This window comes from Ictidomys tridecemlineatus, chromosome 6 (genome assembly GCF_052094955.1).
Source record: "Ictidomys tridecemlineatus isolate mIctTri1 chromosome 6, mIctTri1.hap1, whole genome shotgun sequence".
Classification (NCBI taxonomy): Eukaryota; Metazoa; Chordata; class Mammalia; order Rodentia; family Sciuridae; genus Ictidomys; species Ictidomys tridecemlineatus.
Window position 1 is genome coordinate 22,550,413 of NC_135482.1, and position 16,348 is coordinate 22,566,760.

At 34.8% G+C, this 16,348-nt stretch overlaps 1 protein-coding gene across 1 annotated transcript in view; it reads right to left on the reverse strand.

The window, feature by feature from the left end:
- Cfap54 (cilia and flagella associated protein 54) overlaps positions 1–16,348 on the reverse strand; it is a 283,309-nt gene that overhangs the window by 222,414 nt on the left and 44,547 nt on the right. The window contains exons 16-20 of the mRNA XM_078052960.1: positions 15,586–15,714; positions 15,106–15,232; positions 12,979–13,065; positions 12,769–12,890; positions 3,384–3,560 (exon numbers count right to left, since the gene is read on the reverse strand). Coding sequence (XP_077909086.1) covers positions 3,384–3,560; positions 12,769–12,890; positions 12,979–13,065; positions 15,106–15,232; positions 15,586–15,714 — 642 coding nt within the window. The remainder of the gene's footprint in view (positions 1–3,383; positions 3,561–12,768; positions 12,891–12,978; positions 13,066–15,105; positions 15,233–15,585; positions 15,715–16,348) is intronic.

Below are 16,348 nucleotides of genomic sequence, written 5' to 3' on the forward strand. Positions count from 1 at the left end.
ACTATTGCCATAAAAATGGGAATGTGTTAAATAATTTTGTCCTAGATCAGATAGTAGCAGAAGGTGACCCCAAAGATAACTTAATCTTGATGGACCTGAGTTATGAACTAATAAAAAAAAAATCAACACTGAAATGATTTGCATATTTTATATAATAACATATGACAAAAAAGAAAGTGAAAAAATAATCAAGTTACCCAATTAGAGTATTCAAAATAAAATGTAAAAATATATATATGAAAAAATCTGGAAGAAAATGCTCCTAAATAAAGATAGTGGTGGAGTTTGAGTAACTTTTTTCATGACCTTACTTTGATAATTTTTAAATACAGTGCTAAACCAAACACAAAGTACAAATCACAGACACAACCAAATTTAAACTTGATTAAATAGTTAGACTAGGGCCCTTCTGCCAAGATGCTGAGATAATCGGAGTACATTATTGGAATGAACTATGTTCTCACTGCAGAGAAAAAGGGAACAAGTTGACACCTGAAAGAGTGATATTATGAATAAGACATACTGTTGCGGGTCATTTGGGTACTACTGTAGCCTTCCCTTTTTTCCCAGAAGTAATTCCTAAACTGCAGGGAAGCTGAAAAGAAGGGAAAATATAATTGTCTCTAAAAAATAAAAAATAAATACCTTTGACACCCTATATCTGCTTCTCCTTCTTCCAAGTCAAAAGAAAAATCCTAACGAGGGAGTTGGGGGTAGGAGGAACAGGGAGTCTAATCTATACAGTGGGTCCCAATTCTGTGTACCAGAATTACTTCTTTAAAAAAACAAACAAACAAAAAACAGTTTGTACAGAATCAACTATTTTTTAAATTGCAGATATCCAAGTCTGCCTGGCTTCAGTGAATTAGAATTGTCTAATTGTCTGACCCCTTGTGCTTTAAAGGAAATTTCTCAGGTGATGATATATACAACTAATTAAATAGCACTATCCAAAGGCAGGAGAACTGTAAGGAAGAAAGTACACTGAAGGAACTTGGAAGATGGAGGGCAGGAGAAAAAAATGTCAGATGAATCTCACCAGAAAATTGGAATAGACTTCCCTTGATTTCCCATGCAAAAGGCCACCACTTTTAATAGGGTTTAAAAAAAAAAAAAAGAAAGAAAGAAAGAAAAGAAAAGAAAGAAAGTCTCTGTTATATGACTTAAACAGTTATTGTTCTAAGTTATACCATGTAAAACAGAATCTGGAGGATAAAACTCTCTCTAAAAGCATTTTTACAAGCAGATTTTATGTTTTTATTTTGTTCCACTGATGGAAACATCTTAGTTTGTGTAACTCTAAGAAGAATGTATAATTAGAATCTACATCAGAATAGAGACATCATGAACAAATCACTAACTTTGGAAGGAAGATTTCATAAATAATATAAATAGCATTAGCATTTTTAACTATAAAAACAGATTTTAATGAAATGAATGTCTGAACATGAGGTTTAGATAAGACAAAAGATGGCTGAATCTGCACACCAGCAGACTTATCCAGGCCCACGGCACCACCTAGTGCTGATGAGCAGGCAATTGTAGGTGATCTTGCCAGGAACAGCTCTCCTAATCTGTCCTTTACATCAACTTCACATAAAGGGTCAACTGACAAGTACAGGCACTGCAGGCCAAATATGGGACTCTTGTATCTTCCTACTTCCAAGCATTGTAAAACAAACTAGCCACTAGTTTAAAATATGCAACAAATAAGATTTTGGTTACATAAGCCAAGATACTTGAAAACAAACGTAAACCATCCATTCTTCATTCTATACTTATTTTCCCAAATCAGTGAAGTTCTACTCTTCCACAGATTATCAAAAATATCCAAGTTGAACTTTAAAACTGCTAGCAATAAAAGTAATACATTTGGGGGCTGGGGATGTGGCTCAAGCGGTAGCGCGCTCGCCTGGCATGCGTGCGGCCCGGGTTCGATCCTCAGCACCACATACCAACAAAGATGTTGTGTCGGCCGAGAACTAAAAAATAAATATTAAAAATTCTCTCTCTCTCTCTCTCTCTCTCTCTCTCTCTCTCTCTCTCTCTCTCTCTCTCCTCTCTCACTCTATCTTAAAAAAAAAAAAGTAATGCATTTATTATGGCACAGTTTGATATAAAATGAATGTTACTTTTAGACCCACAATCAAATATCACTATGAGTGCTACTTTTAGTTCTACAATCCCAAAATACTATTATTTTTAATTTACCACTAGTACCTCAAAGAATGAAACAGCACTTCATCCATGTTTAACTTTATACTTCAGTTACCTCACACAGAATTTGACAGATTTTAGACAAATCTAAACAGAATGTCATGAAGATTATCACAAACTAATGTCATCAATCACAATTCCACTAATTGCTTTGATAAACTTTATTATATATGTTCAACAAAAGTAGTGGAGAGACATCAGTTGACATGACAAAACCATTTTATATTATCTCATTTTATTTTCACAGAAAATACTTTGCAAAGGAAAAATATTTTCAGAAAATGTATTTCACCTCCCTAAAGTCATATTGATAGTAAGAAGGGAAGCCAGAATTTTCAACCTAAATCTATTTAACTTCAAAGTTTTTGCATATAAAACATGCTAACAAGAATCAGAGGTAAAGCTCTATTTTTGCATACATCATCAAAGAATATGTTGTTGATCATCCAAAAGAAAAAAATGCAAAATTTTTAATATAAATTAAGTGGAAACAAATTCTTGTTAGAATTTCAAGTTTTAGTCACATTGAGGCCAAGTTCCAAGACACCAGGGATGGGAGAAAAGACTCATCCTAGAAAATACACGAAGATTTATGATTTATGACATGGTTGAAATTGTTACTTGTTTACATTAAATGAATCCACATTTACTTGGAAGAACTTTGGGCAGATTCACCATCTCAAAATTTCTACACTCTGCTGCCTCATCTCCACTGCTGGCTATGAAAATAACTTCTACTTCTACTCTCTTCAAATGTCTGATTCTACTTAAGAAAAGGACTTCATCTTGAGCATATAACCGTATCATGATGACAAAGATACCTAGAGAGAATTGCTTCTTTATTGTTTCTCTTTACCATATATTTGGAGACAGCATGGGTATATAGAACATATGAACCTTAGAAGCATATATATCTTAATCATTGGATGATTTTTGCATAATTAGAAAATGACTACTAAGTTAGGCTAAGCATAATCACCAATACCATCAATGGAATAAAAGGGAAATGTCATTAAAAATATTCTATATAGGACATACTAATCCAGAGTTCAGTGCCTATAAATAAGACAAATTGGGTCCTAAAAACAATAATAGTATGAATCATTATAATCATAAAAGTATTTATGTTGCTTTTCATGAGGCAGAGATCATAATGGGCACCATACCTTAACATCAGAAATAAATGGAGTAGGTTTCAGTGTCACAGAACAATGTGTTCGGGATAGCAGAAGAGGGGGAGGAGGGATCCTGATCTTCTTCCTTTTTAAGCCTTCCAAACATTTCTGATATGAATATAGGGCATTTTGTTCTGCTTCAACTTTCTCAATTAAAGAATATGCTTCCTATAATGAAGTGTGGAAACAGAAAAACACATTTCAAGAGATTTAACCTCCTTTATATTTGCAGAAGACTGGTTACATTAAACAACATTATCTTTCTATATGCAATCGTTTTATATACATATACATATAATTATGCAGAATTAGAAAATGGTTACTAAATAATGCTAAACATGACCACCATATGCCTAAATGTATTATCATAAGTTAATATGAGGCATTTATTTTTAAATCAAACTCTGAATATCACAATCATATTTCCCCAAAGCATATTTATACATCTAAATGTATTATCATAAGTTAATATGAGGCATTTTATTTTTAAATCAAACTCTGAATATCACAATCATATTTCCTTATCCTTAAGAAGTTCATAACACAATCATATACATTTATACTGACTAATGCACTTTGAGGTATGACTCTTAGGTAATGAAACTATTGAAACATGAAGTTTGTGATGTGAACATTAAGAGTTTCCTAGATACCAGAAAAATTAAGAAAAAATAGACAAAAAATACTTATTCTGTAAACCTAAAGGAAAAGCAATCACTTTTTTCAAAGGTTATACACAGATAACATATAAAACAAAAGAGAACATAAAAATAAGATCTAAATAATACTTCAAAGGTAAGGTTAAAAAGATTCATCAGTGATATTTAAATTTCCTAATAATACTTAGTACGTCAGAACTGCTAAGCTAATAGTTAAAATAATTTATAATGAATAATATTTTAGTCTTGATAGTCCCAGGTAAACTTGCTCTACTAGTTTTTGCTTTTCTAAGATATTTAAACATTTTTAACAATAATTACTGATATTTTATAAAAATGATAAACTAGGAAAGTTTTCTCTCTAGAATCATTAAAATATTAATTTTAGTTAATGTCAAAATCATAAAAGTTCAAATATAGCACTCTTGGTGCAAATAGTGAAACACTAAAAGAATTATCAATAAAACTAAGAAGGACACTATTCCCATTTTATTCTAGAAGTTCTATCCAATTTAACAAAACACAAAAGAGACCCTAGAAATGAGAAGGCAGTATGTCTGTCTATCAAATTCGAAGTATATTTCACTCTGATACAAAAACCTGTGCTGTTTCCTCTACAGCAGACATGTTGAGTTAAAATTTTCCAATTGGAAATCTTAACCTCAAACTCAAAAGAATGGATGAGACTAGAGATAGGATTTGGGTGTGCTTCAAGCAAAGGGAAACAAAAGATATTCTATTTTGAGCATTTTATTAATATGTCTTCAATTGCATCACAGGCTATAAAGATCAGGGTACTTCAGATTGTATCATAACAGGTCAAATCAGATTAAGGAAAAATTATGCAACTACAGGGAAGGAGACCAATACCTTGAAAATCTGGAGACACATCCTTTCTCTGGATTATGTTTGGAGCCTAGAAAATAAACCAGCATTGCTGGCCCACGTGCCTTGATGTTATCTCACCCTGCTTTCAACCCCATCTCAATTTACTGGCTACCTGCCCTGGGGTACCCACATATTATCCCAAAATTGTGTTAGGGAGCTCCTGCTCCAGTGAGCCAGCTATACATGATCATCTTCCAACTTGACTCTAGCATCTTCTTTCTATGCCTATGAGCCCCAAAAGGATCAAAACCTGCTTATGTTCTCTGTCATGGGCTGTCACACAGACATTTCTCAGACTGGCTATTAATCAGTATCATCACTAGAATTAAAAATTTTAAGATGGTTTATTTCTAGCGCAAAATTAAAATCTCCAGGGTAGGGCTTGAGCATTTGTCTGATTAACGAATGCCAAGGATATGTCTAATCAACCCCTGCTCTTCTTGCCCTTCAGTGACTCCTCCAGTACTTGATGCATAAATTACAAACCTTTCTATCGGCCTTTCATTCCAATCATGATCATATTTATTTTCTAGCCTATCTCCTTTTCTTTCTATTTCCTTCCCTCTCTCCTACCTCCCTCTCTATCAAACCTAACCTCTGAAGCCACAAAAGAAAAAACTTCACTCATCCACTGAGAACACTACACTTTTTCATGCTTCTAAGAAATTCCCTCTTCCTAGAGGTTCTTACAACTTCTTCTCTGCTTCAAGACCCACTTGAAGTGTCAGATGATGTCAGAACATCATCTGACACTTCTAAGACAGCACCATGTACTTAGGTATTCCAAGTTCTTCACTCTTTATTTTAGCAGATATTTACAATATGTAACTTGTATGTATGACTGTCCACAGCCTCTAATAAGTGTCTCAATAAGTGTCTTATTGGGAGAGGCACTGCTTTATTTACCTCTTTGGGTTCAATCAATGTGTTCTGAATGAAAAACATATTAAATTATAACAGAAGAGGAGATAGAAGAGATTATCTTTTATGATGTATTTAAGCTAGCATGATTAAAATGTTCTCATTGAGTCTTGATCCATTTTAACTTAAGACCTCCTACTCAGATTCCATGACCTGATTTGAAACAGGTTAGCAAAAAAGCATTAAATTTTTAATAAAAGGTCATGAAATAAAAGTTGAAAACACGGCCCTTGGTTTTGGTAAATTAGATAAATTCTATACTAGAACTCAAGACCAACCCTAATGCCAAGTAAAAATTAGAATTCAAAATTAGAGTAAAAAAAACTTACCTGTTAATTAGATTTCATTAGTAAGAAAATGATTGCGGATCTCTTAAGGGGATTCTCCAATTAGAAACAAGTAAGTAGCATGGGGAAGTGGGAATCAAGAAAAAAAAATTCCCTTGTAACCAGCTACCCTCAATTTTGAGACAGTATCATCAATAAGGATATGAACATTGTTTGCAACAACTAATGTATTATAATGGCAAAATCTAGATAACCATTCCCTCTTCAGAGACCAAGTAGTAGATTTCCATGGCATCACACAATGGAAAAGAACTCAAACCTCACTTTCTCTTGTCTAGCACAAATTGGGAAATTACAAGGGCTCACTAACTTGAAAGAAGAAATAATCCTTTTTTGTATCCAGAGAAAGGTTCATCCAAGGAACTTCAGTAGGAAGGGACTTCTACAACTCACAAGGGGAATAAGTTCTGAGTGTTCTTTCAATGATGATATGTGCTGCAATGTGCCCTGCAAAAACAATCAGGTCCAAAGCATCTTTATCTGGATGTAAATTTCTCTGCCTACAGCTTCCATTAAAGAAAACAAGACCTGCCTCTCTTCACAAGCTACCCAGTGCTGATGAAGACAGGTTGACATTAAATACATTTGACACAAGCTTGACACCCACAGAGAAGCAAAACACTAATGGAAAGATGTAATGCAATCTTGAGGGCATGATTAAGACATATGTAAACAGCTATCACAGGACTGGAATGATAAAGTGCCCCATTTACTCCTATTGAGCAGACCTCCCTGAGGTATAGTGTGGTTTCTCAACATGATGATGTACATGGCAGAAGAAGAAGAAAAGTAGATTAAGTCATATCCAAGAACCCTGGGAAGGAATATTGTTGAGATTAAAATAGGCAATTTATAAGATAAACCTAAGAGAAAACAAAGAAAGAAAAGTGTAGTCTTATAAAGAGAAATATCTAAAGCAACACATAATAGTTCAAAAAGAATGTTTCAGAGTGCTTAAAGTGAAAGTAGTAATAATAATAAAGGCTAACTTATTGACTGCTGACTCTGTACCAAAAGCTAAGCATTTTAAATGTAACATGTCATTGAATCTTCCCAAGAACCCCCACTTTACAGATAAAGGAATTAAATCAGAGCATCAATAATTTGACTTAGGTCACACAGCTAAGCAGCAGCTGAAGCAAAACTCTATTCCAAGACTTTATACTCCTATCTTGTCTCAAAACAAAGCTAAGTTTAAAAAAATATATGGAAAGGCAAACCTAGATGAAGTTTCCCATGTAGGACCTTTAAAACACTTGAAAGAAAAACAAAAATACATAGCATGCTAAATAATGTGTAACTATGCTAACACATAAATATGCTAAAATATTCTGTCTGTAGTTGAAACCTGGGGGTCAAAACATGACCTCATAGGAGGAGAGGAGCCAGAATGAGAAAGACTTGGCTCTTTTATAAGGAAGATTTCAGCATGGAACAATTAAGAGGTGAGAAGATGTCTGAAATCAATATATATATATATATATATATATATATATATATATATATATATATATATATATATATATATATTCTCCTCCTTCTCCCCACCTAAAAAAATAGAATTGACTTAAATGCTACAAAATCAAAAAAAAATAACTAAATCCATTTGCTGCTAGCATAGTCAATAGAGTGATAATTAGGGAACACCAACATGTAAATTTGAAAAATATTAAGTCCGGGAGTTATGGGCTTCATCATTAGTTCAGGTTCCAAAATGGGACTACATAATTATATTGTGTAATTTGTATCAATTACAAAAATAATAATAATCATCTGCAAAACATAATAGTCCTTTGCTTAGAGTTGAGATGCTATTACTGGAATCTGGAAGTGTTGAACTCATCTCAACTGCAGATTCATTTACATTCCAACAAATAGCTTTAGGAGAAAGCTAGATGCAACAATTGGGGGTTTTTGCAGCAGAAACAACTGGAGAATGGGGTCTGGACCAAAGCATTCCTGACAGGTAGAGGACCTACTGAACGTAGTCACCATGTGATCAGGACACACATATTGGGAGGAATGACTTGACAAAGTTTCATTCCCTAAACAAGACAAATAAACTTCTTTTCCTTGGTAATCATTTTCTACTGAGGTGTGCAAACTAAAGTTTTAGTCTTTTCATCTCAGTACTGAAGATCTGGACTCCTAGGACATGTCAATCAACTGGCCCTACTGGCATCACTAGTCTTCCTCTTGAGGACTAGGGTTCCTCATTACAGAAAGTCCTCAAGGTAATGTTTGGATGCAGTACAGAAAACTAGAGAATGGAATGCTGCCCTGGAAACCTTAGCACTTAGATTGAGGGACATTCCTGTCTCTTTCCATTGAGAAATTTCTTCTGTAAAGTTGCTAGAAGTCCGGCTGGTGGACTCTGGTGAACTGGGTGCAACAACATGAGCCACAGGATGAAGCAGATAAAATGGACTTCCATAAGTCAAACAACGAAGACAGAAATATAGGAAAAAATAAATCTCCAAATCAAGAAAAAAGCCAGTCATCTCATTTGGAAGGTTAATAAGTTATTACCAAAGGTTTGTCCCTCATTCATGGTAAAAAGTTGGTCCACTTTTAATTGATTTGAAATAAAACAGACACCTGATGGGATTATCTGGCCCCACAAGGATAGGAAACTTTTGAAAAACTGAGACAAAGTATGAATTATTTAAGAGTTCAGAAAGAGACCCGAGTTTTTTATACCTTTTTATGGTACCAGGTGACGCATCAATTACTGATTTGGGGACAATTTTATTACAAGAGCATGATAATGCAAAACATTCTGTAATATACCCAGCGAAAAATGAATGTCAAGGGAAAGAAGTTTATTTGTCTTCTTTAAAGAAAGAAAGTTTGGCAATTATTTGAGCCATAGCATCATTGTTTAGGAGAGTACCCTGAGGACTGATCATTAAGCCTTAACACTTGGATAAAACTGCCACTGAGGAGCAGAGGTGGCTACAGACGGTTACAGGACATTGAAATAAATATTCGGCATGTCTCCACTTGGTGAAAATCCTTGCAGAGGATCCCTCATAAAAAGCAGAACCTCTAAACACGTCTCATGAGTCTATCCTAATAAGATACAATACTCACAATTTTTCTTAAGTTAAAATAGTTTCATTTAAGAAGCAGAAGGAAAAGATATGCCCTGGAAACTTGATATTTCCCATCTCTCCAGGATGCCCCCAGCCTCAGGGAGAGGAAGGAGTGCATTATGGCAATATAAAAACAAGACTGAGTCATAAAAAAAAAAGGAAGGGGAAAATCCCAGAGGTTTTACTCTCCTCGGGATCCAAGAGCCCAGAGATTGGTACTGGGAGAATTTCTAACAGAAAAATAAGGTTTATTTTCCATAGAAATAGAACTGAAGCATCAAAGTCCTCCAAGCATATGATCTTAGAAGCGCCTGCTGAAAAAAAAGGATGGGAACATACCCCAGAAGATCATTGTCCCCTTGGCCTTGTCAGTTAGGACTACCCAACACTGCCAAAACTCCATCTTTCAAGTGTTGGAAATTCAAATTTAAAGAAGCTCTTCCCTAATACTGCCAAGGACAGATTTCTCCCACCTTAAACAGTGGCAGCATCTGTTCATCTACAGCCCTTGGCCTGATGTAAAAGACTTGTCATGACTCGTCTCTACTTTCTCTCTGGTCTCATATACATGATGAGCCTCTCCCCCACCCTCCTCCTACTCCTGCTGCTTCTAAGCCAGGCCCTTTAGACACATTTTTCTCTCTGCCTGGAATATCCTTTGTGCTCTCCTCTTTCTCTGGCTACTTGGTATTCTTTCAGTCCTCAACTTTATTTAATACCATGTCTTTCTACATTCACCTTTGTGTCACCTGTCTTTCAGGATTCAATGTCACCTGAGCTCTCCTGGAGGTTTCTTTCAACACCCCCACTGTTGAGTTAGGTACTCCCCTGAATTCTCCTAGCACTCCTGCAATTAAAGTTCCTATACAACGGACCCACAATCATCTATTTACTTGTCTATGTTCCACATACTGGATTTATCTATAAATAAATTTCAGGGACCACAAAGAGCAGGTGGGGACCAGAAAAGTGGGACCACAAAAAATAAGCAAATTCATCAACATTTGTTGAATAAATAAAGGATTTCTTGTTTGTTTTTTATCTCTTGTACTCAGAAAAATACCAGACACATAGTGAACTTTAAATAAATATTTGCTCAATGAATCTCAGGCACTCAAAATTATTTGTTGGATGGATAAATTGATGGACAGATGACCAGAAAGTATTACATAGAGAAATCTTAAATTCCTATATTCTACTTGTTAACCTCAAACACTTACCCTTCCGGCTGTCTCACACCCTCGTTTCCTAGCCTCTGATTTGTTCTCATAGAGATATCGAGTCTTTTGATATTTCCACAGTTACCTTGATGGTGTTACTTTGTTCCCCATTCAATCTGCACTCATTTCTTATTTTCATACCATGAACATTTAATCCCTACCTTCATTCAAAAAAAAAAATCCTGCAGAAGTCTTCGCTGTCATAAACATTCTGCTTCACTTCTACTAAAACACCACTTCAGGATAATGTCATGTCACTGTGAGGATGGGGCTCTTGCTCTCCAGCCTCAGCAAGAACTTCGTGATGCCGGACAGTCCTTTTTCTTGGTGGGAGCTCATCTATTCTTCCCCACTCTCCAGTCATCTTCACACTCCCCATTCCAAGTGCCCCACCACCTCCATTTCTGGCAGATACCTACGCCTCCTACTTTATCAAATTAATGAGATAAGAAAGCATCAACTCGGGCTGAGGTTGTGGCTCAGTGTAGAGTACTCACCTGGCATATGCAAGGAACTGGGTTCAATGCTCAGCACCACATAAAAAATGAATAAATAAAGGTATTGTGTCCATCTACAACTAAAAGTATTTTAAAAAAAAAGAGAGAGAAAGAAAGCATCAACCAACTCCCTACTTCATGCCTACAAACTTTTTGTATCTGTCAGTTGCTCCTTCCCTGCTGTATCAAAGCATGAGGGGTTTGCCCTGTAGCCCACCCTCAACTGAAGATGGTCCCCTTTATCTGTGCTTTCAATCTCATTCTCTTCCCTCTCCTGTAGGACTTTACCTCATACATTAACTTCATATGTTAACTTTTCATATCTTCAATTTCTCTCTTTGTTCTGGCTTTTCATCATTAGCATAGTAATATACTAATTTTTTCTCTTAAACCCCTCCTAACTCTGTATCCCCCTCCTAGCTTTAGCTTTTCTTTCCTTCCCTTATCAGCAAGTTACTTGTAGCATGACTCTCTGTCTTCTTCCTATGACATTCACATTTGGATTTTAAATATCCAAAGGTCCATGTGTTAAAAGCTTGGTCCCCAGCCCATGGTGCTGCTGGGAGGTAGTAGAACCTTTAGTAGACATGGCTTAGTAAGGGGAAGTCAGGTCGTGGCCCTCAAAGGGGATTTTGGGATCCTGGCCTCTCTTTGCTCTTGCTTCCCAGCTACCATGAAGTGAACAGGTTGTTTCTGCGATACACTACCATCATGTTGTACTGCCTTGACACAGGCCCAAATGCAACTGGGCCAAATGACCATGAACTAAAATAAACTTTTCCTCCTTTCAAGTTGTTTATCTCAGGCACTTTGTCACAGAAATGGAAAAGCTAAATAACACAGCCAGTGCAAACTTTTACAGATCATACATAGAGGCAAAAGTAAAGAAGATCTCATAACTTGAAATGTGATTGTCATCAGGAAATTAAACTAATATCAACATTTAATAAACCTGCAAGAAGACAGAAGAATTTCCAGGCCAGAGTGAAACACAATTAAAGGAATCAACAAGTGTCAGACACATTTTAGTATGCACAAGGCCCTGGTTTAATTGCCAGCACTCAAAAAAATAAATAAACAACAACAACAACAACAACAAACAGTATCAATAAAAAAATGAGAGGATCTATTGTTATGTATATCTAAAAAGAACAAATTTTTAAAAATTAAAAGATTGGAATGTAAATTTTCAGTATCCATCTGAGAGAGAAGGTACTTTAGCCAAAGGACTTTTCACATTTTAATTCCATGGTAAGAAATGCACTAGGCTGGCACAATGTTGTGTCAACATTGTAATTTCCCTCACTGTGACTCCTGATTTTATTTGGCTTCCCATACAGCTTGTTCCTATAGAAAGAGAATCTCGTATTTTAAGAAAGTTCAGGACTAGAGGATTAGAACAGTACCCCTGCTTAGAACAGACTACATATGGTTAATAATGGAATATAAGAGCAACAAATTTTTTTGGCAGGGGGGTACTAGGGATTGAACTCAGGGGCATTCAACCACTGAGCTACATCCTTAGCCCTATTTTGTATTTTATTTAAAGACAGGGTCTCACTGAGTTGCTTGGTGTCTCACTATTGCTGAGGTTAGCTTTGAACTCATGATTTTCCTGCCTCAGTCTCCCAAGCTGCTGGGATTACAGGTGTGTACCACCACGCCTGGCTGTCACAAATTATTTTTAAGAAAGAGAAATAAATGTAACATAAATTGTACATCAGTAATAAAGAAATGAAATATTATTACCATCAAAAATTTCTGTGAAGTTGTACAGGTTTCCTCTTTCTCATATAATACAAGAGCTTTCTGCATTAAGTAAATTGCTTTGGATAGTTTGTTCTTCTTTATTTTATTCATTACAGTTAATTCTGCAAAAGCAAACATTTTACCGAAGGGAAAGATAAAAATTATTATTCAAATTCTTCTGGAAATACAGGTTATCCCCATCTTAATTACCTGTAAAACAATCATCACTTCTGGATTGTTTTTGCTTTTCTGAACCTTTGGCAGAAATGTTTTTGCTCGAAGTTGGAATCTGCAAAACTGAAGAAGACCTTCATTACAACCAGATTTGTGTCCAAGACAGGAAATAGTTTTAAAACATTAAAGAGTAAGTATCTCTTCGTAAAATTATTGCTTCCTCTATTATATCTTTTTTAATCAATAGATTAAAAAAATTAAATATATTTACTATGATACAGTTTTTTGTCAGATCATCTTTTATTTGCCACGGTATACCTCAGGACATAGAATTTCCAAATTGTAAAAGGATTTCATTTCTTTAACTTCACCTTAAATAAATCATTGAGAAGGTGAACTTTTGTTCACTTTATCTTTTGCATAAAATATAGATGGCAAGTCCTGATACGAATCAGCCTTTCTAGAGAAACTGTTTTATCTTGGTCCCTGCAAGAGCTCCGAGTACCCAGGAAGACCAAATGCTGCTCAACTGAAACTCAATTGGTTGCCAGTTTGTTAATCTTGGTGTATAACTAGGACTGACCATCATGGTGGTCCAGAAAAGAAAGGAACCCAGATGAGGGAGAAAAGGATGAAGCTATGCTATCCCAAGCAGATAGAAACCATTGGCTTGATTTCTTGATTTTCATATCCAATCCTCAAGAGACCTGGTAATATCTTTCTTTCTGTCTTTCTGTCCTTGGAAGGTATTTCTGGGTGCCTATAATGACCTTATAATAACTCCCTTTCATAGAGTTTTAATTATTTGTGCTAATTCATATGCATCACCCTGGGGTGGTGACTGATGAAAAGATGGCAAAAGACAGCATTAAAGAATATAAGGTTTCTTTAATGGCAAAGGATAAGGAAACTTACTTGCATGGGGATAGCAATGCAAAACAGAAAGTAATGCACCATTCTCTCAGTACCTCGGGTTTTATAAGTGCTAATTAAGCTCTCCTGATTACAATCTTTGGTGATAAGGAGGACAGGATTTTATGAAAACTGAATGCCAGACACAGATGAGTCATATTTAATAACATGGTCATATATCGGCAACCACTGTGAAGTTCTTGAATCAGAATGATATCAACAGTATTTAGGGAACATCAATCTGGCAGTAGCATACTTAAGTGAAGAAAGACAAGAGAAACAAAGTGCTAATCTGTGCTAAGGTGGTAGTTCAATAAAGCAGAGGAAAATTCAAGAAGCTCAGAGACATTGCAAAAAATAACGAGCAATTCCATTTAAAATTTAACTCAGTTCTACCATCAATATTTTTAAATGGTGTCTGATTTTTTTTAAAAAAATGGCTTTCAAAGACTTATGGATGACAGAGAATATACTATTTAGCCATAACTCCATGAGTAAATAAGACCCAATTTCTGCACAAATGAAGATAATACTAAATGAGAACGGGGGCTTTTGTTGTTGTTGTTGTTGTTGTTGTTGTTGCTCCTGCTGCTGCTAGGGACTGAACCCAAGACCTTGTGCATGCAAAGCAAGCACTCTGAGCTATACCTCCAGTCCTAAGCTATATCTCCAGCCTGGGCTTGTTTCTAAAGGAAATCTGACACAATGATTTTAGACATATTTTGAAATATATTTTCCAACTAAATTTTTTCAGCCCAAAGAATGTTCAAGGTTATTATTTTAAGTAACCTCACTTATGTAGTAGGCAAACATAATCAAGTTTTCAATTTTATGATGACACAGAGATATTTAACTATTATTTGTTTCTCTTTATACCCAGTAGGTCATATGGGAAACAGTTTTTAAAATCACATAAATGTTTAAAATAAGATGTGAAAGGAAGAAAAAAATAAAAGGATGAAAACAAGGATCTTGGTAGGCACAAAATAATTGTTTTCTTGACTGAATTTTTGAAAATGCTAATAATTTCCTATAACTCTAAGAAGTATAATTATACTTTTTAAAGAAGTTAACTGATTTGATACATAAAGTGCAAAGCAATGGAAAGTACAGATATTAATCTGAGAAATGAGAAAATATAATCAAATTTATCTAGAAAACAAGAACTCAGTTACACATTTAACTGATTCTATAATTGAACTTGGCTGAAAAACTGATTTAGTTTAAGTTCTTTGTTTTGATGACTACTACCTTGCAATTGGTCGAGAAGTACAACAGCTATCCGGTGCTGAGCTTGAATTAGTTCAAGATGCAAATCCATTATGAAAGTATTTGCTGTGATTGGTTTGTAACAATTTCCATCTACCTCAGGGGCATACTTTTGTCCAGCAAAGTTGTAGTAGAAATAAAAAGAAATATAGTTATCAAAACATCCAAACAATAGCCATGTCCTATTATCACTCAAGTTATCATCTTACTCATAGCCATCAAATTCTGCTCACTTCTTAACCCCAAGCACGTGGCTCACATGCCAATAAATACGCTCCTAGAATTCATCAGGTTGCTCTTCATTGACTACTTGCTCTTCTTGATTTCTTCTGGGAACAGAGGAATATATTTCTGTCCCATGAAAGGAAAACTACCACATGCTTATTAAAACCTACTTGTAAGGTCAGTCCTCTTCCACCTTAAGTAAAACCTCAACCCAATATAAGATTTTTCCATTCCTACCTTGACATAGCAGTGGTCAATTACTGGTGATCCACTTGGCAAAGTAGTTAAAACACAATTAAAATTCATCACACCAATTACTTTGTCAAGAAGTTCATAAGCAAAAAACAATTGTTCCACAGGACTTTTCTAAAATAATTTTACAAACAAAAAAGAGAGAAAACTTCAGCAAAAGTCATATGTAAAATTTCTAAACTCTTTAACAATAATCAAAACCAAACAATAGAAAATTATTTAACAGAATTTAAATAGTTTAACATCAGCAATGCCATGTCCCTTACTGAATGTCTTTATCTTGGACTGAATGTCAAGTAGTAGCAATGAACATGAAAATAAAAAAGATATTTCATCATTTTTCCAAGCATAAGTTAAACTTTTCACAAATATGTATAACTTCTATTTGTTGTTTTCAATCTGATTTGTTGATTTTGAAACCTGTACAAAAATGCACAGGTAAATTTTAAAATAGGACTCACATATTTTTGTTGTTTTCACATACTTAATTTGAAAAAAATATATATTATTTTTGAAAGCTCAGAATCCCAGAACTAAAGGTTTAGACATATAAGAGTCCCTCAAATCTAACATCTAAGCCATGATTTTCAAAAAGTAAAATTCCTTTAAATGTAACTATTCTCACAGAGAAACAAATATAGAGAATAATATAAAGAACAGGCAGCCTTATCTGAGTTTTCAAATTCTCCACATTTTCCAAAATTTTTTTTAGAAAACAAAGCATAAACATATATGCATAAAATAGAAA